The following is a 23,500-nucleotide window of genomic DNA, read 5'->3' on the forward strand; positions in this document are numbered from 1 at the left end:
CTATCCAGTCTTTCTTCCCCCAGGATGCTGCTCTCCATCTCCTGGATCCAGGTTTCAAACACTGCTTCTGTAAGGGACCCTGCCCAGGCATGCCCTCTCAGAGTGAACATGGCCCTCCCATTACACCTTTTACCTCTACTATGGGGAAAGGTGTTCATTGGTGGTGGTTTGGTTTTGTTCTGGAGACAGAGTGTCACTGTGCAGTGTTGCCCTGGCTGGCCTTGAACTCACAGAGATCCAAGTACTGGGATTAAGGTGCGCACCACCCCTGACACAGGTTTATTTATGTACTCTCCACTCTGAAAGGTAAGAACTAAGTCCTCTGTAAACCTGGGGTAGCTAGCACAGTGCTTCACACCGAGCAAGTGTATTTATCAAACACCTGCTAAACAGAGTTAAGTCAAATCACAACCTGTTAAGAAGAAATGATCCTTTTGAAAATTTAAATCTCATGATACATACTACCCACAAAAGTAAAATTCTTAGAAAAGTTACCTTTAAATAAGCGAATGACAGGTGCAAATGTGTCTTGTTTATTCAAATGAGGATTCCCTGCTTGGTTAGCCTTTTCCGAGCATGTAGTAAAGAATTATATGTAAATATGCTATCAGTAAAGCGCCCTGTTCAGATACAGGGACACGGTCGGTCCAGAGACGGTGTGCCCTGAAGACGGCCTGTGAGGATAAAATAGGAGTGTGTGCAGGCGATCCACTCTGAACAAAGTCTGCTTCTGATGAAAACCCTCCAGGTGCTTTTCAAGTCCATCCTAAAACGTCGTCCAGGTTTTTGTTGTTCTTACAATGTTGGCATCGTTAATACGCATAGGTTTGCCACTGATCTGACTTGATGTCATTATTATACCAGGTCTGAGGAAAGGGTGTAGCTTGGCGGGTAGAGTCTGCAGAGCATTGACAAAACCGTGGGTTCAGTTTCCTGTACCACATGCCTGCAACGCCATGGCACTTGGGAGGTTGAGGCAGGATGATCAGAAGTTTAGAGTTGCCTTTGGCTACATAAGGAATTCAAGGATAACTTGGACTACATGAGACCCTGACTCAAAACTAGAACTAGCCAGGGGCTCCTGAACCCATATGTATTATGTGTGCATTAGAATGTATTGCTACTTTATTTAGTTATCATGACTTTTGTCTCTTAGAGAACATCAGTATATTATTAGCTCTCTTTTGTTTCCAGCCATCTTAGCCATAATAGAATTACCTGGAAGTCTAAGGCCATTCTCTTCACTTAAAAGAAGGTATTGGTAGTGCTATCTAACTTTTAGATATATTTCATTTGTTTATCTTTTTTTTCTTGTGGTACTGGTGATCCAATTCAAAGGCTGGTGTGTAGTAGGCAAACATGCATATAGCACTTAGTTATATCCCTAACCTTCTAATTTTAAAAGATTTCTATGAGTTTTTTATGAACTCTCCTTGCAGATGATATATACACATATACAAATTAAGAAATAAAGCTTTTTGAATCCTCTTGAATTCTTAGTCTGGGTATGAACCCCAGAATTCTCATTCTGATCAATTACTGCAATACTCATTACCGTCATCATAAAATTTTGTCTTTAGAATAAATTTTTGTTTAAATGAAGGTGTCTTATCTTCCCCAAATCATCTAAAACTAACAATGAAATAAAGTTGTGATTAAACAGGATATCTCTATACATTGTGTATATATTTGTGTAAACTTTAAAAAGTTCTCTTTTACAATATATGCACTCCAAAAAAAAGTATGTGCTGACGTTTTATACTTGCTATCCTGAAACTAGCTCATAGCTATTTTGTGAAATTTGTATCCTTTTATTGGGTATAAGATTCAACCCTAAGGAATTAGGTATCCCAGGTACAGGCTCTTCACCTAAGCTGTATCTCCAGCCATTGTGCTGTCTATTATTATTATTAAAAAATTCCACCTCCTCCCCTCCTTGTGCTGCCTCTTGAATCCCCATTATATACAGATTCTTATTTTATTTCTATGTGTGGGCTCTAACTGTGATGAGTCTTTTTCTGTTTCTCCATCCAGCTCCCAGATAATGACTCAGAGACTTACTAATTATGAAAGTTCAGCCTTAGCTTAGACTTGTTCCTAACTAGCTCTTACAACTTAAAGTAACCTATTTATTTTATTTATGTTCTATCATGTGGTATTACCTCTCTCCATCTTCTTACTCCTGTTTCCTCTTATTCTTCCCAGAGTCCTCTCTGTCCCCAGAAATCCTGCCTAACCTCTTTCTAGCCATTCAGCTTTTTATTACACAATCACAGCAATGCATCTTCACAGCGTACAAGTACCCACAACACTCTGGCGCTGTTGCTAGGTTACTCCCAGGATTACAAATGCAGGAAATGAAATTACAGTTGGCTATAAGCTGTCATGTGGGTGCTGGGAACTATACCTGTCCTCTGCAAGAACAGATGTTCTAAACCACTTAGCCCTCCCTCCTGCTCAGAAGTTACACGCACATGTAAACATGCGCGTGTGCACACACACACAGACACACAATTTTGGCAAGAGTATCTTAGAATCAAATAAACTAAAATTAAATGAACAATTACCAACTAGAGTGACTGCTTAAAATCAAAACATTTAAAATGCATTTAGTGATTCCTTTTTGAGAATTGTATGTATGCACAGAGCATATTTCGATTGTACTCATCTCCATTCTTCCCCCTAACTCCCACATCCACTTCCTCATCCCTCCAAATGTCATGTCTTTTTTTAACAGCCCACCAAGTCTAATTTGTGTTGCACACATATTCGTGTGTGGCCGTCCACTGGCAGTGTGGTTGACCTAGTGGGGACTACGTTCTTTAAAAAAAAAAATTCTCCCTCCCATGAAGCATGGATTATCAGTAGCAGCTCAGCTAGGGTGGGCTTGTGAGCCCTCTCTGCCCAGGCTGGAATGTGGACTGACTGGATTGCTCAGGCAGCATCAGCTGCTGTGTTGGAGTGCAGCAGGCCTGTCGTGACCAGGAGATGCTGTGGTGCCTATTCCTGGCCTCTGGCCTTATGGTCCTTTTGCCCTCTCTTCTGCTATGAAACCCGAGCCTTGGGGCAGGGGTATGGTAGAGATGTCCCGTTTGTGATGGACCACTCCACAGACAATGAGTTTCTTCACTCTGACCAGTTGTGAGTTTCTTCATTAACCACTGTCTACTAATACAAAGAAACTTGTCTGAAGAGCTGTGAGAGCTGCACTAATCTATGGGTAGACAGACGTGATTACAGAGGGCAGTTTGATACTACATCCATTAGCAAAATACCAGTAGTAGGTTCCCTGGAGCCTATGATTTCCCCAGCCATGAACCCTTGTCCAGGTTTACAGTGCCAGGTATGCTCCTGTAAGCAGGGCTTATGTCTTATTTTTTAGCACAATATCAAATTAATTTATAAGTATCCTTCAGTCTAAGTTTGTTTTTGAAAACTATTGCACTATATTTCTTATTTTCAGTTGACAACTACTAGAAAAAGCAAAATATTAAATATTACCAGTGATTTTTCAAGTTGCTCTTCTATAAGTGAAATATAACAGTAAATAAAATTTAAAACTTTATAAGTAAATGCCAAATTAAAATGAAGAAAAATTTATTCCAAAAATTAGAAAATAGGGCACAATATTGAAAGAAAGGAGCTAGGTGTGGTGGTGCATGCCTTTAATCTTAAAATTCAGGAGGCAGAGACAGGGAGATCTCCATAGGTTTAAAGCCAACCTGGTCTACATAGTAAGTTTCAGGCTAGCCAGAGCTACATAAGAGACCTGTCTCAGAAAAAAAAAAAGGGAGAGAGAGAGAGAATTGATTTGGTTATCCCCACAAATGAAAGCTCTTGGGTTTCAAATACACACACTAATAAATTATATACAAAATGATGATTAAAAATTCGTTACTCAGATTTTTTTCCTTTATCTCAAACTGTTTCTGAATGCTACATCTTCCTAGTATTTTCCTACAATCTAACATATGAAATATTTTTTAGCTTATAATTGCCCCAGGAGTAGAAGAGACTGCCTTAATAATTCGACAGATCGCAGACCACAATTTAATGACGTCGAAGAGAGATCCTCATGAGTGGTTGGATAAATCCTGGGTTGAAGTTTCACCATCTAAGGTTACTCTTTCTAAATGCATTAGACATCTGTGTCCAAGGTTATTCTTTCTAAATGTAATTAGACGTGTGCGAGGCAGACATGAGTACCTGAATTCCCTTCCTGATAGCATATTTCTCATGCCTCCCAAATTGTTATAAATTCAATGACAAAATTTTCATCTGTAGACTAAAGTAGGTCCCTCTCACAAGCCCCCTGCCCGAGGAAACACCACACTGTCTTCCAGGAAGAAATGCACCTGCTTGATTTTCCGTGCATCAACCCCCTGGTGGCTCAGCTCATGCTGCACCAAGCGCCTTCGCTGCACTGGCTGTTGAGAGCATCGCCCGCTGAGCTTCAGGAACTCCTGCCCCAGGTTCCAGTCAAAGTCCTGAAGGTGGGTTAGGAGAGCACAGGCTGTAGTCTGTAATTCCCCTTCCCATCTCAGTTAGTTTGTACCACAGGCATTTCCAGGGATGGTGTCCAGCTTTGTTTGGGGCATCACATAGGAAAGAAATCATTTCCTTGAACTAACTTACATATGGAATTGCCATTAGCTATACATTTTAAAGCTATCAAAGATAAATCAGTACAGGTTAGCACGTTTTAAAGCATTTTAAAAATCATTATATTCATAAATATTCAATTAATATGTATTTACATTATCCCTTCCAAAATTCTTGATGTCTTTTACCACAGCAGGGAAGGGAGTTTTAGCTTTATTGATATTTTAAAATTCTTATCAAGGAATTTGCATATAATTTGTATAACTAAAAATCCACCGTATTTGTTGCAAACCTAAAACATCTCTCAAAACAGTTCATTAAAATTCCATTGCAAGCTACTAGAAAATAGATGCAAATTACAATGATCTCTTTTAATGGTGTTTAGTTATTTTTATGTTAATATGTGTCAGTGTAATATCTATGAATTTAGCTAGGCATCATTTTATTTTCCAAACTGTTATATTAAACTATTATTTTTAATTTTCAGCATTTTTGTAGCATCACTTCTTTGTTCAAGATTAGTTCTTCCTCCATGACAAAGTCACCTCGAATTTCATCACTTCAGGAAGATATGAATCAAACTTGTCCCTTTATTTCTCAGAGCTCAACTCCTATCATTCAAGAACACGATGAATATTATTCCTACGAAGACCCGGAAGAGATGGTGCAGGAAGGCACAAGCGCTGCTTTTATGGAGCTAAGAGAGAGCATCTGCAGGCCGTCATCTGCAGCATCTCACAGGCAGGCCGGCTCCTGGGACACAACATGGAATAACCCTTTTCTAAGTCGTAAGGACCCAAAGAAAGCATCTTGGCACTCCTTTCCAAGCCAGGGTGATTCGGAATCAGGTGTCTTTTCTTTGGGCCTAACACACATAAATTGTGAACCCGAAATGTTACCAACTGAATCTCAGAGGAGAGTTACTCATAATTTTGTGAATTACCCTAGAGCCAAAGGAAGCAGAAGTAAGCAAGCGTCCAGCCCCATGTTTTTACCAGAGGGCTCTCCAGCCCACCTTTGCCGGGACTTTAAGAAAAATACTGATCAAAACCAGATGTATTCATTCAGGTCAAGCTGTGGAGCAGAGCAGACCACCTACAACAAATGGTGCCCTCAAGAAGACGACTTAACCAGTGATCAGCCAGAGTGTCTGTCAGCTGAATTGGAAGATTTCACATACAGACATTCAAATGCTGGGACTGACCAGACTTTCTGGAAAGAACGGCCATCTGCTCCCAGCTGGGATTCATTCTATGCTTCTGATTCTAATGTAAACCAAAGAGGATTCCATGGCCTTGATTTCTACCACAGATCTGGGAACTACTCAGGACAGAGAAGGCTGCCTGTGTCCTCATCTAACTGGGAAGATTATGAAACACCAACAGGTAACACTAATAGTTGATACAACTCCTGGTTTGTAAGCTAAAGCCGGGGTCTGAGCGATGGCTCCGTGGCTAAGAATGCTTACAGCTGTTGCAGCGGACCCACATTCAGGCCCCAGCACCCACCTTGGGTAGTTGATACCACATGAAACCCCAGTTCCCAGGGGTCTGACACCTCTGGCCTCCTGGACACCTGCATGCACATGCACATGCCCACATGCAGATACACACACACACACACACACAGAGAGAGAGAGAGAGAGAGAGAGAGAGAGAGAGAGAGAGAGAGAGAGAGAGAGAAACTAAAAATAACATTTAAAACAATAGTGCTAGAATCAAATTCCAATGTTTTGTTTTAGTTACCACACTTAAAGTTCTCCATTAACTTTGGGCTTAAGAGAAAATCAAAGGTAGTTGGTCTAACAAAATATTTCAAATTCTCGTAGTATCAAATTAACCATACCTTCAACTTAAGTTTAAAACAGCACTCACTCAGGAAGATCTCTGAGTTTGAGGTCAGCCTGATCTACATAGTGAGTTCCGGAACAACCAGGGCTACATAGAGAGACCCTGTTGCAAAACAAATAAACAAACAAAATTAGGTGAAAAAAGGAAATTTAAAATAAAAATAGCAAATCTAAGTAAAGCAGATGATCAGGATTAAACAGGAATCAGCCTGTCAGGTACAAATATTGACTTGGCTTCTATTAGGGGTGGTGACAGCTCAGTCACTCGGGTGCCTACCATGCAAGCATGAGGACCTACGTTCAGCACCCAGGACCCACACACAAAAACCTGGCATTGTGGCCATGGCGTGGGAGGCAGAGACAGGTGGACCCATGGGCTTGCTGCTAGCCAGCCTATTTGGCAAGCTGTAAACCAGAAAGAGATTCTGTCTCAAAAATATAAGGATGAGCCAGGCGGTGGTGGCGCACGCCTTTAATCCCAGCACTCCGAAGGCAGAGGCAGGCAGATCTCTGTGAGTTTGAGGCCAGCCTGGTCTACAAGAGCTAGTTCCAGGACAGGCTCCAAAACCACAGAGAAACCCTGTCTCGAAAAACCAAAAAAAAAAAAAAATTATAAGGGTGGATGGTACCTGAGGAGGAAAACCCGAGTTCGCCCTCTAGCCTTCACATGCACACATGTACAACACATGCACACACACACACGGTGCTAGATCCCTATTCTATGAATTGTTTAACTTTACTAGGTAGGAACCCCATCAGCTTCACTCTGATGGATGTTTTCGACTTGTCTGAACATTTTATCGTTCACTTTTAGAAAGGATACTTTATTTTCTCAGTGATTGTGCCTTTATTTCTGTATAATTTCTTATGGCATTGACCTGAACTTCTAGAATAAAATGTTCAGATATCATAAGGCATATGAATGTGGCTTTGCCGTCAGGTAGCCAGGAGTGAGAAGAAGAAAAAGTGAAACTTCAAAATTTCTCTTTTCATAGGCTCCTTCAAAAGATCAGAGCAGGCCCGGGGGGGGGGGGAACCCTCGCATTCTATATTTTATTAAAAGAGAGCCTCCGAAACCTCACTCTTGATCATCCTCCCCTACTCCCCTGCCCTGCCCCTCACCTCCTGATGGCCCCTTGTCCTCCCCCACCCAGCAGCCTTCCTTCTGCTTCCTATCACATATATTACTTCCTTTTAGCCCCACCCCTGTAACGGTCTCTCTTGACCCTCATGGTTCCTTTCCTAGTCTGATGACCTATCCTAACCCTGAACATAAATATACAAATTACTATCCAAGCGCCACAGGAGAGAATAATATGCATGGCTGTCTTTCAATTCCTGACTGTTCACTTTACAGTTCTATCCATCATTCTACAAATGTTATGATTTCATTTTTCTTTAAAGCTGAATAAAATCCTGTTGTGTATATGCATAGGGACACTGGTAGTATGGGTCCTCTGTTTAGTTCCGATCTTCATATCAAGAGTCATGCATTTAGCTGATGGTGGTTGTGTATGTGTGCTTGTGCGTGTGCGCACGCTTTGTTACAGCAGCTTTAAAAGTGAACCAGCTCAAACCCCATCCTACTCTGGAACAAATTATACGTGTGACTTCTATAGATTCTTGGACATGGAGCACTTTCCTATATAATTTTCCCATTCTCTCCATGAGAAAAAGTGTTTCTAAATTCTGACATTTAAACTTTTAGGCATATTGATGGAATACTCAGATATCTATGTAAATTTTAATTAATTTAGTTTTGAATGACTAATTTTATTTTGCATGTGTATGTATGCAGCATGTGTGCATGTATGAATGTTCACATGTGGGTGCACTATACTGATGCATGCACATGTGTGTGGAAGCTGCTGTCTGGAGTGAGTCATTCCTGGTCACCTCCTGTCATGTATTAGGACTGAGGATAATTTTTACAGTGTAAATATAGGAGCAGGAATAGACTTGTAACTGACAAGAGTGTTTTAAACATGGCGTGTTAACAATACTGTGGCGCTGGAGAGAAGGCTCAGCAAATGGAAGCACTTGCCACCACGGCTGCTGGTCTCAGTTCAGCCCTGGGACCTAAATGGTGATAGGGTGCTGACGCCAGTAAGTCGTCCTCTGACCTCTATGTGTGCATACACACACACACAGAGTTCACATGCCGAAATTAAATTTTTAAATAAAGATGTTGGAATGAAAGCTGAACAGCTAATATGAGCATATTGCGATATGAATAGTCTCCGTGGTGTACAGAGCCGAAGAACAGAGCATTGTGTGAGTTCAAAGTGATCCGAGTAAGCCTCGAACTTATTCTAATCTATGAAGATGTGTTGGAAACTTTCTGGAATTAGAGAGCCTGCTGAGTTGCTTCCTGAGCTATTTCCAATGGTTTTATTTAAAAATATCAGAGTGAGGAAAGACTTTAGAGATTGTATAGCTTCACAGAAGAGGATAATGGAATCTGGGGATAATGAATGACTCACATGATCTATGTGTGTACTGATTTTAAACACTGAGCCATTAACGACAGGTGCATTCATGGTTTATTATTAAAAGAACAACCATTTTTCATAGTTACCTATCCCAATAAAGTGGTTTCCCTTTTCCTCCTTTTGACAGGCTTAGTGTACTCACAAGTACCACAACCCAAAAAACGGCGTCTAATGTATGAAAAAGTCCCTGGAAGAATGGACGGGCAAACTCGGCTGAAGTTTTTATGAAGAACAGAAAGGACAGCGCCACATACCAGAGTCTACTTTATGGTAATCCAGTAACAGAATTATTTAGGTTTGATTATGCATAAAAAACCATCATTTTATATGTCCTCAGTGTTCTATCATATATCAGTTTTCATAATATATAATTTGTCCTGTAACTTGCATCTAAATGTGATTGTCTGATTTATCAATTAGCTTAATAAACATAAGACCCAAAAACTATTCAGATGTATATGCACTTTACAAGCATTTTGTCTTTTCAGGTTTGGCTTTTCACTTATATGCACATATGTGGAGGCCAGAGCTACCCTAAGTTCCTAACACAGTCATTGTTAAGATTTAATTTTTCTTTTTTTTTTTTTGGTTTTTCGAGACAGGGTTTCTCTGTGGTTTTGGAGCCTGTCCTGGAACTAGCTCTTGTAGACCAGGCTGGTCTCGAACTCACAGAGATCCACCTGCCTCTGCCTCTCGAGTGCTGGGATTAAAGGCGTGCACCACCATCGCCCGGCAGATTTAATTTTTCTTATTATTTAAATTGTGTGGCCTGAAAGGCCAGAGCAGATGTCAGTCTTTTTTTCCAGATGAAGCCTTATGTGGTACTGTACTCTCCCTATGTGGCACTGTACTCTCCCTATGTGGTACTGTACTCTCCCTATGTGGTACTGTACTCTCCCTATGTGGTACTGTACTCTCCCTATGTGGTACTGTACTCTCCCTATGTGGTACTGTACTCTCCCTATGTGGTACTGTACTCTCCCTATGTGGTACTGTACTCTCCCTATGTAGTACTGTACTCTCCCTATGTGGCACTGTACTCTCCCTATGTAGTACTGTACTTTCCTCACCCAGCTTAGGATATAAAAACGCGTTTTCACTGGGCTTAGATCTAGGTTCCTATATTTTGGTCACTGACTAAATTTTTTAGTGTTAAACTCCTAACCCATTTTTTCTGTAGCTTTTTGTTTGTTTTTCAAGACAGGGTTTCTCTGTGTGGCCCTGGCTGTCCTGAACTCGTTCTGTAGAGCAGACTGGCCTCAAACTCAAAGATCCGCCTGCCTGAGTGCTGGGATTCAAGGCGTGCGTGTGCCACCACCGCCCGGCTCTAGAGCCTATTTTTAATGAGTAAATAATTTAATGCTACGTAAACTTTTCTATAACATTAGAAAAACATGTCCACATTATGTTTTGTAATAAATATAATAAATACCAAAATTAACACTGCAAAAAAGAAAATTACAGAACCGTACTTTTATTCGTGCAAAATTCTAATGGAAGATTACCAATGAAATCAAAATCCATCTGAGTTCAGTTCCTAGAGTGCAAAGATAGTTCCACGACAGGGTGTGTATTAATATAATTCCTCATTAATATAACTGATATTTAAGGAAAAATTAATATGAGTATATCTAATTCCTCCTAAGATATTTAGCAAAGTTCAGCATTCGTTTGTTTAGTTTACATACAAATAGGTTTCAGTATGCCATTTTCATATTTCATTTTCAATTTTTAAAAATCACATTGTTTAATTCAGCAGCTTCCAAGGCAGTTTCACCAACCTATTAAGACAGTCGTCATCCTCCATGTCTGAGAGAAAGTGAGAACAAGGACTGGATTTCCTCGGCTTAACTCTCTGGCCCAGGGTCCCTTCTCTACACTCTCGTAATGAATCACACTGCAGATTCCCTTGTGCTGAACCATCTCCTTCTGCGGGGCATCTTCTCTTAATATACTGCTGGATCTGATCTGCCTACCTTCGGGACATTTGTAGCTGTACGATGTCTGTAGTTTCTCTCAACTGTCTCATGGCGTGTTGATGAAGGAAAAAATGGATCCAAAGAGAATTTTGTTTTCAATGGAAATTTGGAGTGCTTATTAAAATTCTCATTAATCGAGATGGAGAGTGGAACATATATAATGCTATTAGGAAAGAGGAGATTGAAGAAATAGATAGTATAAAATTTCAGACAAGACTAAACAGATAATAGAAGCATAAAAAGGACACCCAAGTTATGATTTGTCCAGAATCCAATCGCTGCTATCTGCATGATGCTGAGAATTAAGGGGGCTCAGCTAACGGCTTCCGTCCTCTCCACTGCAGTCCGACCAGGGTTCTTGTTTTTCCACTTACTTACTCATGGGTGAGTGCCAGGCAGAGCTAGTCCAGGGAGCAGCTGTGGCTCGTAACTGAGGCTTGTCTTCCATGTTATCTACTTCTGGAGACATTCTACAGGATTTGAAAGCCACATTCCACCCTCTGCATGCAGCACTCCCTCAGCAGCGGACAGAAATCCACGGCATTTCGAAAGACGAAAGCAAACACAGAATACCGTTCTCATGGAAAACGATGAATTAGGCAAAAACTTTATTTCCAAGTTCTTCAAAGATTATTATAAACACAGACTTTCCTTCTAAAGTGTCCCCAATTAAACCAAAGGCACATCACCCAAATAAGGTGCTTGTGACATTAGTTCTTATAGGTTCTAATATTTCCACATTTCGTTTTTAACCAGTTGCAGTGTTCTGAATGCAGTAGGCCACATTTAAATGCTTTTAAAGGTACAAGCACATTTTTAAGAGCTACAAAAACAATTGTAAGTTGTAAACTAAAGGAAGTAAGGAAAGACCTAACCAGCCTCACCCAGGATGGGCAACCTGACGCTACATCAATTCTTTCAGTTGGCTAAGAGCATCTCCCAAGTTTACTGTCAAAGTAAGACCATATTTCATTGAGAAATGAAAATGTTTTCCTTTTTTTTAAAAAGAAAACAAGATATCAATTATTCTCCCAATTTTATACTTTGTCTTCATTTAGTAATAGTAAATTCTTATGAACAAATTTTATTAGAGTATAAAAATGTTAGGAAAATTACAAATCTCAGTTTTTGAAAACAAAACGTCCCTCCTAAAATGTAAACCCCAAGTAAGTAAAACATGCCCATATCCCCGGCGGAGCAACGCAGGTTCTGTGAGGTGAGAGATGCAGCTCAGTAAATTTTGGGGTGAGGGTTACAAAAATGGATTTCTGTAGAGTTTGGCTCTAGGACCAGGCAACAGAGAATGGGATTTGGCTGTGGAAACTGTCTTCTTGGGACGTGGGCGGTCATCCTTGCCCGTGTGCTTCCCAGAACTCCTTCCCTGTCGGAGAGAGTGTGGTCAGTTTTCACGTTAATCATGTTACAGGACACCCAATATTCACAGGCAGAAAATAATACATGAATACAGTAAAACATACAAACCACATCCTTGGACAAACAGCATGCACGGTGGTGCTTTGTGAAAGGAGACCCACAGTGTCGGTGCAAGAGTTAACTCAGCAGTCCGATGCACGTTCCCTTTACTACATAAATTGTGCCTGACAGCACAATCAGCTCCTGATTCAATATAAACAATTTCCTTTTACAAGTATGTGAAAAAGATGATCATTTGTTGTGTAAATACAAAATCTAAAATATGTTTGTCTCAAGACTAATAATCTATGTTCTTGTCATCTTAATAAAGGAAATATAGGGAAATGGCGGGCCTTGCGCACTCCAAGCAGCTAAGCTGCTCTCCCAACTATTTATTTATTTTGGGACAGTCTTGCTGAGTTAGCCAGGTTGGCCTTAAACTTGCCCGGCTTTCATTTCTTTAGAAAGGTTTTTAGGTTGGTAGGCAGGTAAAAGTCAGAGACTGCAAGCCATACCAGGAAATATGGAGGCACGCGCTTTGGCCAGAGCTTCCTCTTGATAGGAAGCAGCTAAGGTGAAGAAGTACGGAGGACACTACCTGACCATGCGCACATTAGCAGTGCCCCGTCTGTCCTGCATGTTCTCATCGAGAACGGACAGGATCTATACTCTAAAACGGTTTTAAATTCAATTCTTATATTGAAGCAGCACTATGGTCTGCAGGAGGTGATGAAGGAACCACTGGGCTTGTCGTCAGGAGCCGAACAGGGCACTTGACCCCCGTGGGTAGAACTGCCCTTCCTCGGAGCACCAGAGGCTGTGAGGTCGGTCATTTCAAGATCCACTCACTGAGAAAGCCCGGGATTCTGCAATCATTTGAAAACGGACCTTGCATAAGCCTTCCTTTGACATGCCCCGTATCCATGTCGACAGGATCTAAACAAAGTAGTATTTCCCCACCGCTGGCCTCCAGGGTGAGCAGTTATGAAACTGACCCACATTTTATTCTGAATCCGCTGGGGATGCATCAGGGGCAATATCGGGATTAAAATCTGGAGGTTTGGGTTGTAGATAGTTTTGGTTTTTAATTCCAATTCTGAGTTGTTTCCTGTTGCACCCCGGGTCTCATTCTTGGTCGGGTTTGTGTCTGTTTCTTACTGTGAATTCCTGTTTCTAAAAATGCTTTGAGAGCTCCTGCTCCTGTTTCAGTCTCTGGACTCAGCCCCTCTCTCACTTTTTCCCCTTTCCCCCACTATTATCACCAGTTCTAGCTCCAAATGTTGATTTCTTATGCAGGTGGTTCTTGGTAAGCTTTTAACACTTGAGATTGCACTTCCTTCTCTAGAAATGCTTATAATTTTCATTTTTCCTTAATGGATTTAAACTTCGTTCTTATTTACCACAAATCAATAATTTTTTTAAAAAAATGTGGAAATATAAGACCTCAATGCAAAACATTCAAAGTTATAATATGCCATTCTAATGAATAAACCTGTAAAAACGCCTTTAGCCCCATACACATAATGACACGCACGCACGCACAGCTATGAAAATCAAGGGAGGAAACCACAGCCAAGGCAGACAAAGTCAGCCCCTCTGTTTAATCCTTAGTCCCAAGGGATGCAAGTCAGCGGAAACACCAGATGGCAAATCACAACTCTGGGATGCTATAAGGGCAGAGGGAATGAAGGTCAAGAAACACCACATCAGCTCAGTTAAAGAGCTCGTGTCTGCAGGTGACAGCATGTGACAGTGGTGTCAAAGAGGGCTTCTCTTAGCTGGACCTCCTCCACGTGCAGGGAGGCCACAGACCAGATCAGCCATCAGACGACGGCTAGCATTTTAACGGCTTGGTTGGTTGGTTGAACCTCTGTTGCCCAAATACTTTGGGAAGCTCCCTGACAACGTTATGGCCCCGATTTGGCACTGGGCACCGCTACTCACCAGTCTTCAGAGTAAAGCACAGGACCTGGGCTCCCGGAAAGGATTGCTCCCGGCTGGCACGCCGAGCAGCAGGGCATCCTTGCAGGCATTCTGCATGCAGTACTGCTGGAGCTCCGCGGCTGCCTGCGAGACCTGCGACAAAGCACAGGGAACACCCTGCTCACACCAGGCCCAGCGGCGGGCACAAAGCAGCCTGCGGCGGCGGGACAGCGTCATCATCATCCACGGCTCTGCTGGTTTCAGTCACTCATTCCCAGGAAAGACTGCAGTCTACGTTAGAGTTCTAGGTACATGTGTTTTGCTTTAACAAAGGAAAAGCTGCAACTCTGATCCAGTTAGAATTCAGTTTCAAGTCTGAACTGGTAAGGAAATGGCTCATTCCCAAGCTCCCTGTACAGAGGTCTATGACTTAAAACCTGTGCTGATAATCTGAGCTGGCCGTGTGAGCAAGGCTGGAGCTCTGTCCAGTCTGTAACAAGCAAGTGAGAGAATTATTCTACTGTGCTTTTCAGAAAATACAGCCTCCTGGTTAAGAATGAGGTCTCTGGGGCTGAGGGTGGGATCTCATCTCAGTGATGGGCTCACCTAGCACAAGTACTCGCCTAGCACAAGCAAGGCTCTGGAGTCGGCCCCTAGCACAATGCACAAGATTAACAATAGTACTACTGATGATAATTATAATAATCATAATAAATAAATACATAAATAAATAAAGCACAGCTATTACATTTTAGCCATGTTTGAGTATATCCTCCAAAGGTGTATATGTTGAAATGTAGTTTTCACTATGAATGGTAGAGGCTTGTTTATGTATTTCATGTACATGGGTGTTTTGTCCACAAGTACATCTGCACACAGGAGAGGACATCAGATCCCAGGAGACTACAGTTACACATGGTTGTGAGTCATCCTGTGGGTGCTGGGAATTGAACTCAGGACCTCAGGAAGAACGGCCAGTGTTCTTAACCACTGAGCCATCTCTCCAGCTACAAGAGGATAGAAACTTAAACCATTATGTATTGCATTCGCCTCAAGGCTCACCTTTGGGAGGAGACTGGGATTAGATAAAGTCATCAGGGTGGAACCCCCGTGACTAATAACTGGAGGTTCTATCTGAAGGAGGCCGAGGGACAGACATAGGCATGCATGTCCCCTGCCTCCCATCATGAAAAACCCTGTGCTGCCTTGGGAAGTGACCAGCTAAAAGCCACCAGCTGGGGCAACCCCTGTAGACCTTGGACCTTCTAGAACTGTAAGCTGTAATAAAAGCGTTTCGTTATGTTTCTCTGTATGTGGTACCTGGTGTCTGGCCACAGGAAGAGACTAATACAGTTCTGTTACAGCTGTTTGCCTGGGCTTACAGTTGCTACGTCACTTCTGACGTGCCTTAGGGATTTGCTCTTAGTGCTAAAAATTTTAATTGTTAGTAAATAAAATACAATATAACCAGACTAACGTTTAAGCTAATTTTTTCATCAACAGAAGCCCCGATGTTTTCACATTAATTCTAACTGGAACTAATGGCTTTGTGTAAGTTACTGATTTTCAAAGAAATGCAGAACAAATCATGTCCTGCTTACTGTGTTTCAGGGAAACAGCCGAACTGTGTATGTGGTAGGTAGGAGACTCTCCCAGGACCCCTGGAGGAAAGGAACTAACCGGACCCCCACATAAAAGGGGTGCTCAAAGAAAACAAGCTAAGAGAGGGGAGCACCTCTCAGTAGGGCCAAGGGGACCCCAAGCCCTGCAAGCTGTCCCCTGCCATGGAGGTTGGGTTGTGTGCCTTATGGTGTGTTTACATGCGAAGAACACCCAAGGCTGAGCCCTGCAACGACGCTGTCTAGATTCTGTAATGTAACTCCCTTACAGGGATGCCCAGGTTCCCCTGAATGCCCGTGAGTGTCATCATCCAGTCCTTTCTCAAGTGTAGATCAGAGTCTCTCCCCCGAGAATGTTCGTAAGCAGAGTGGGCATTTGGTTCAGTTTTCCTTCCAGGTCCAAGGCCCGATGATACCGAACACTCTGAACAACTCTAGTTTTAGCCCCTTATGTTGTCTCTCCAAACAACCTTCTCTGCCAATAGCAGCCCCACCCAACACCAGTAACTGCTCGGCTTTGGGAGGGGAGGGACCACAACTTCAACTATCTCGGGTGCCTTTGCTTCTTCTTGCATTTCAACTATCTCGGGTGCCTTTGCTTCTTCTTGCATTGACTGCACAATGACCACTAGGTGTCGCTGCTCCTTGTGTCGTCACCATCACTAGAAGGCGGACTCTGCTCGCCCTCTCTGCAGTCTGGGTTCAGCCTTTTCCAGCCAGACCCTCAAGTTCCTTGGCTTCTGACCCCACCCCTACTTTCCGGCATACCCCTTACTAAACCCACCTTCTGAATCAACCTCCATTTGCTTTCTGCTCTCAGAATCCTTGGTCGTCGGATGCCAGTGATGGAAATGGAACCACAAATTAACAGGCCTGCTATTCCAGGTTGCGACTGCTCAGGTCAGTGAGCCACTGTGGCCAGCACTTCCACCACCGCTGGCCAGTTCCCGTTCCACTGGCCTAGAAGTAAGCTCAGCTTCCTGTTTCACAAGACTGCCATCAGTCTTGCATGCAGTAACCCATAATCAGAGACACTCTACACACAACTTCCCTTCCCTCCTGTCCTGTCCTGGGAGACGCCACCCCAAACCCTCTACAGTCACCTTACCTCCCTTGGTTTCTTCCCTTGACAAAACAAAACAGTGACAAAATAAATAAATCTTTCCTATCAACTAAGCCCCTTCTATTTTTGAAATAATGTATATAAATATATATATATGTATATACATATATATACATAATACACACACACACATATATATATTTCCTCTTTAAAACTAGATTTTTTTTTAAAACTTGCTTGACCTCTTGTAAAGTCCAGAGTCGGCTAAGCCTGTCCCTTTACCTTGTAAACCTGGTTATCTGAAATCGTTTTGGCTAGTTTGTTTGTTTACCATATCCACCGAATCCCCTATTCCCTGGAGTAGCACCAAGCAGAGTTACTACACTACCGCAGAAACTGACTACCAAGACGGTTCTTCCGTTCTATCCACACTACACATCACATCAGCTGCCAATCACACTCCCGGCCAACTGAGGACACACTGCTGGTTCAGGAGCCTCCACTTCTATTTTATGGATTTTTTAAATTCCTTTTTTTAAAAAAGAAATTAACCTATTTTTTTTTTCATTTTACATACCAATCCCAGTTCCCATTCCCTCCCCTCCTCCCAACCCCTCCATCTACCCCCAACCCCTAGTCTTACAGATGTTTTGACTGCTTGTCTGTCTGTCTATCTGTGCATCACGCACGTGCCTGGCCTGAGGAGGCCGGAAGAGAGCATCAGGCCCCCTGAAACTGTATTTACAGATGGTTATGAGCTGCTGTGTGCGTGCTGGGAACTGAGCCTGGGTCCTCCAGAACAACAGCCAGGCCTCTGGCTTTTTTTTTTTTTTTTTTCCTTCCCTCGCCTTCTCTGGGCAATCTCTTTTGAATTCTGCTACAAATTCTGCTCTTTGTCTATTTCATGCTCAAATCTTAATGACTTCTTTGGGCCTTGTGCTGTGGGCTTCTGTCCACGCGGCTAAATCTCTCCTGGATATCTCCATAAAAATCCACAGATCCAAAATGGAACTCATTTCCGCAAACTCTCCCTCCCGATCCCCCCAGTTTGTGCATCTTTCTTCCCTCTCACTCTCATTCGCCCATCCAGGGACCTCCCTCCCCATCCCTAAACAGCATCCTCCGGCTGCCGCGGATCAGGCAGAGCCAAGCCGCCAGCGTGTCACCGGCCCGGTGTGGACACGCCCACGGGGCCCTCGGACTGGCTGCGTGGCGGGGCGCACCCGTGGGTCTCCGGCGCTGGCCCGGGGGTCGCACCCGGAGCCACCCCGCGTCCACGCGCGGCTCGCGAGCCCTCGAGGCCCCGGCGCGCGCCCGGCCCGGCAGTCGCCACTTGGGCCGGGCCGCGGCGTCCTGCGAGCGGCTCCCCGGGCGGCGGAGCTGGCACCGGGCTCCGGCTGCCACGCTCACCTTGATCCTCTCCACGCCGGCCTCCAGCTTGAGCTGCTCCACCAGGCGCTGCAGGGCGCTCACGCTGGCCCCGGCGGACATGGCGGCGAAGGCTGCGCGCGGCGGGCCGGGCTGGGCGGAACCGCAGCCGAGCTGGGTGTCGCCCCGGGGCGGGGAAACCGGCGCGCCCGCCCCGCTGTCCTCGCGCTAAGGTCGCGAGCTGAGTCGCCGCGGTCGCCGCAGCCTCAGAGCAAATCCAAGTGGCGCAGGGACGGGCACGGTAGGGTTTCCCTGAAAACGCAAGTTCAAGGAAGTCCTGCTAGTTGGGGCAGAAAATCCAGCCTGGCATCTTTGAAACAGACCGAATAAAATTACACCAGCCCTCTCACCCCCAACGGTGACGTTGCTTCCAGTCTTGTCCTGAGTTTCTTTTTTTAGTGTGCACATTTGTTTTACAAAACTGGGGTTAACCTGAGGTTTTGGTTTCGTTTTGTCTTTTTACACTTACTTTCTGTCTATACCGCCATTCTTGTACACCATGGTATTTGTCAGTACACACTAAACTAACGGCGGGGGGTGGGGGGGCAATTATCCGTGGTCTTGCTAGCCTTAAAAGCCCAGAGACTTTTAAGCAGTGGGTCTAATTACCTAAAAAATACCTTCAAGGCTCAATTCCTGCGTGTTGGGCTCATGAGCTTCACTGTGACTAGACTCAGCTGTGCAGTGAAGAACGTCCATGTTGTCTTTTAACCCTGCCTAGACACTCAGAACCAAAACCCCTCTTTTCTTATGGATAACGGGGGAGGTGGGTAGAATTCCCCCAAATGGGTCTTCCTGACTCGTATTGAGCATCAGCCTTCCTTTGAACTGGTGGTTCTCGGCCTTTCTTCTTTTTTTGGTTTTTCGAGACAGGGTTTCTCTGTGGCTTTGGAGCCTGTCCTGGAACTAGCTCTTGTAGACCAGGCTGGTCTCGAACTCACAGAGATCCGCCTGCCTCTGCCTCCCAAGTGCTGGGATTAAAGGCATGCGCCACCATCGCCCGGCTTTTTTTTTTTTTTTTTTTTTTTTTTTTTTTTTTGGTTCTCGGCCTTTCTAATGCTGCAACCCTTTCATACAGTTCTTCATATGGTGATTCCACCAATCATGAAATTGTTTTTGTTGCTACTTCATAACTGCCATTTTGCTGCTGTTATGAACGTAATGTAAATATTTTTGGAGATAAATTTTTGCCAAGGGGTCGCGACCCACGGGTTGAGAACCACTTCCTTAAATCATTTGCTATTTAAAAAGGATTTGTTGCTGAAGTATCTAATTTCCTGACTGCTGAGTCCTCCCTCACTGGACCTAAGAGCCATCTAGGAGAAGGTCACACAAAAATCTCACCCAGTAGCCAGTCTCCATTCAGTGAGGAATAATTGGAAGGTTTGGTTCCAGTAAACTCCAGCATGCAAACCGCCATCTCAGGCTCTGTTTTCCAGAAGCATCCGAAACTAAGATACGCAGCCAGATAACACAGAGTGGAAAGTGATTTTTCCGAAGAAAAATTGAGTTATTGTTAAAAGTGACAAAAGATAGTCTAGGCATTTTTTAATTTAAAGTCCTTAAGGCAATTGTTCTTAGCATTGCACAACCGGATCATAATTTATCAAATATCCTAAAGAGAGTTGATGTTCCATGCCACGCTAAGTATACAACTCGTGCTTTCTGCCCTACTCCCTGCACAGCATGCTAAAAGAAGAACTGATGGGTCAAAGAGTATCAATATTTATGCTGAACCTGGGGGCACGTGCATGTGATCCCATGACTTCATTGGCTGAGGCAGGAGTAACTGCTTCCTGAGTGATTGAGTGTTAGTTATAAACCTGGGGCAAATGGCTGACCTGTCTGCCAGGTCCTCCCAACATCCCCTCAGTCTGTTACTGGATATGACTGGCATACCCTACCCTGTCCTCTACCCTGACTCTCCAGCAGGGGCTGGGCTGCCCTTCCCCCAGAGGCTCTTCCCTATATAATCCAGACATTTTGGTTACCCACCCCTTTTGTACCCCCTGGCTGCTGGATTGGGTCCCATCTTTCCTCTTCCCCTCTCCCGCATGGCCCTGCTCAGTCTGGTCATGTCCACTCTGGACTCCCCGCACATCCCTGCCTCTGGCTATGCTCTTCCACATCTGTACCATAAACCATCTCCCCCACCATACCCAGGAGCAGTCATGGCCTTCCTGGGCTTTTATTTTTTTTGTGATGATAAAAACTGAGTTCAAAAACAATATAGGTTAGAGAACTATCTTTCTTCTTTTTTCCAAGATAGTTTCTCTGTGTAGCCCTGGCTGTCCTGGAACTCACTCTGTAGATGAGGCTGGCCCTTAACTCAGAGATGCACCTGCCTCTGCCTTCCAAGTGCTGGGATTAAAAGCATGCACCACAACGCCCAGCATTCATCTTTCATTTAAAAAAAAAGTGAACATTTAAAACTTTTCTTAGTCTATCTTATGACGTGAACTAAGGATTTTCTCAGTGAAAGATGCATGCCTGTTTTTATGCCACAATTATTATACAAGTTGCATTCTTGTTTATTTAGCTGGGGACTTCACCCCAGCTCCTGGCATAAGCTTCATCCCCTGGGAGTTGCGTCAGTCCAAACTCCACTTCCAAGAAAGCCCGCCAAAAAGTGACCTCTTCCCAGGGAGGGTCAAAAAAGCCTGCCAAACGGTAACTCCTCCCCAGGGAAGGTCAAGATCACTCCCACAGACTATTTAAACTGCACCCCAGAGAATGAACACATGGTCTCCCCTTTGCCCTCTTCCACTCTCCATGTTTTCCTGGGGCCACCGAGGAGTATTGCCATTCATTAAGCCTGGGTATCTTTTAATTCAGTCTGATTTGGTCTGATTGGGATTATTTGCGTTTGGTGGAGAGGTTCGTTTAAAAAAATACTTAACAATTTCTCCCCATTTCCCGAGGTCACTGGGGAATGCTTTGCTCATTAACCCTGGACTTTTAACTCAGTCTGATCTGACTTATTTCATTGGCAGAGAAACCCACTACCGGGGATTCAACAATACTTAATACCTTCAGTCCTTTGACCGTCCATCTTTGCCGTTCTTTACCGTTCTACCAATAAAAAAAAATAAGTGCCAAATAACATTTCTCCATTCCCTGACCAAACAAGGAGGAATCTACAGAAACATCACATTATACTGACCGGAGACCATACAACTGGAGAAGATATCCAAAACCTTTGCAAACTCAGGTGCTGGTTGAAGTTGATTAACTATGGATGCTTTAAAAATAGCCACAGCACTTCTCGTGCGCAAGTCCTCTCTGCTTCAGACCCCTTAAATTATGCATGCTCACCCATTAGGGCTGGACGAGTACAGCAGACTTATGTCATACAACTTTAAATCCCGAGTATTTAAAAAGGTCCTGTCATCTTACAGGGGAGGAAATCAGGGAAGTTAAATAATTAGGTTACTAACAACTAGGATCTAGGTGGGACTTTGTCCCAGACTTGAAGTCATCACATTTTGCCAATCATTAATTGTAACTCATCCACACATGGCTTGTCTCAGTGTGTCAGATACAGAGTCAATGTTCCATGTAGCTAGATATGAGTTTCACTTTGAATTTCCACAGAACTTTCAATGTGTCCACTTTGTCCTGTTTCAGCACCCAGCTGTTTGCTTGTTTTTGAGACAGGGTCTATTACGTAGCTCTGGTTGTCTCTGGAACTTGCTCAAACTCCTAAGAGATCTGCCTGCCTCTGCCTCCCGAATGCTGGGATTAATGGCACTTGTAACAAACAGCACCTGGGGCTTCCATTCCATCAGTTTCCAAGGTTTAGGTGTTAAATGTGTGTTGTTCTTCTCACCCCTGCCCCAAATAAACCCAAAGGAAACAAACTGATGTTCTAAACAGTAATGCAATAGAACTAAACTAAACTAGTTCATTCTCTAAGCTTGCTCTTTGTCGTGCAATGTTTAAAATATCCTGTGTGCCAACCTCAGTGTTAGAATCCAGGCAGGAGATCTGACGGGTGTTAAAAGGCTGCAATTTATTTACTCTTCTCACACATTACATCCCAACTGCAGCCCTCCCTCCCCCCACTCCCCCCAGCCCTGCCTATCCCACACCCCTCCTTTCCCCCAGATCCACTGCTCCTCTGTTTTCCTTCGGAAGAGAGCAGGCCTCCCAGGGATATCAACTGAGCATGGCCTAACAAGATGCAATAAGACTACGCACAAACCTCACATCAAGACTGGATGAAGAAACCCACGAGGAGGAAAAGGGACTCAAGAGCAGACAGAAGACTCAGAGACGCCCTAAGCTCCCGCTGTTAGGCGTTCCACAAGAATGCCGAGCTTCATAACGCACATGCAGAGGACCCAGTGCAGACCCATGCAGGCTGTGTTTGTCGCTTCTGTTGCTCTGAGCCCCGCTTAGTTGATTCTATTACTCCTTTGGCTCCTACAATCCTTTCTCCTCTTTCATGGGATTTCCATAGCTCTGCCTAAGGTTTGGTTGTGGGTCTCTGCATCTGCTCCTGTCAACTGTGGGAGGACACCTGTCTGCTGACAATGGGTTAGGCACTAATCTATGAGTACAGCAGAATATCATTAGGAATCATTTTATTGGCTTTTTTTCTATTCTAGGTCTCTGGGCTATCCATCCTCGGGTTTCTGGTCATCCAGGCAGTGTCAGGCATGGGCTCCCTTTCTGGCAGTGAGCATCAGATTGGACCAGTCATTGGCTGACAACTCCCACAAGTTCTGCGCCTCTATCTCCCCAACTCCCTAGGTCTTGCAGGCTGGATAGGTGTAGGTTGAAGACTTTGTGACTGGGTTGGTATCCTACTCCCACCGTCGGAAGTTGTAGCCAGTTCACCACATTACTAGGAGCCCCTGCTAGGGTCACCCTAACAGAATCCTGGGAGTTCCCACTGCAGTTTCCACACCGCCCACCCCCAAAGCCCTCCAATTCCAGCCATTTCTTCCTGTACTCTCGCTCCACTCCCTCGCCTCCAATGGGATCCCTCCTATTCCTATTCCACCTGCAAACCCTATTTTATTATCTATTTTATTTCCCCTTCCCTGGGAGACCCAAGTGTCCCCTGCAGAGTCCTGCTTGCTACCTAGCCTCTCCATGTCTGTCGATTCAAGTAAGGTTATCAGTTA

General features: G+C 43.9%; 2 protein-coding genes across 2 annotated transcripts in view; one reads left to right on the forward strand and one right to left on the reverse strand.

Moving 5' to 3' along the window:
- The window catches only part of Shoc1 (shortage in chiasmata 1), a 69,515-nt gene extending 60,344 nt beyond the window's left edge, over positions 1-9,171 (forward strand). Inside the window, exons 24-27 of the mRNA XM_057790995.1 lie at positions 3,988-4,119; positions 4,344-4,493; positions 5,090-5,987; positions 9,071-9,171. Coding sequence (XP_057646978.1) covers positions 3,988-4,119; positions 4,344-4,493; positions 5,090-5,987; positions 9,071-9,171 — 1,281 coding nt within the window. The remainder of the gene's footprint in view (positions 1-3,987; positions 4,120-4,343; positions 4,494-5,089; positions 5,988-9,070) is intronic.
- Positions 9,172-11,990: 2,819 nt separating this feature from the next.
- Gng10 (G protein subunit gamma 10) lies at positions 11,991-18,495 on the reverse strand. The gene is made up of 3 exons (XM_057790875.1): positions 18,351-18,495; positions 14,280-14,411; positions 11,991-12,303 (listed from the first exon to the last, which is right to left on the reverse strand). The coding sequence occupies exons 1-2, from the start codon at positions 18,429-18,431 to the stop codon at positions 14,286-14,288; spliced, it is 207 nt and encodes a 68-aa protein (XP_057646858.1). The 5' UTR covers positions 18,432-18,495; the 3' UTR covers positions 11,991-12,303; positions 14,280-14,285.
- Between the last annotated feature and the right edge of the window lie 5,005 nt (positions 18,496-23,500).

This window comes from Chionomys nivalis, chromosome 16, assembly GCF_950005125.1.
Source record: "Chionomys nivalis chromosome 16, mChiNiv1.1, whole genome shotgun sequence".
Lineage (NCBI taxonomy): Eukaryota > Metazoa > Chordata > Mammalia > Rodentia > Cricetidae > Chionomys > Chionomys nivalis.

What these genes read in the sequence shown, in the direction of transcription:
- Gng10 (XM_057790875.1), bottom strand. Translation starts at nt 18,431, where the DNA reads ATGTCCGCCGGGGCCAGCGTGAGCGCCCTGCAGCGCCTGGTGGAGCAG. An exon ending in CCGGCGTGGAGAGGATCAAG is followed by an intron (nt 14,412 to 18,350) that starts GTGAGCGTGGCA and finishes GCTTTGTCGCAG; the next exon opens with GTCTCGCAGGCAGCCGCGGA.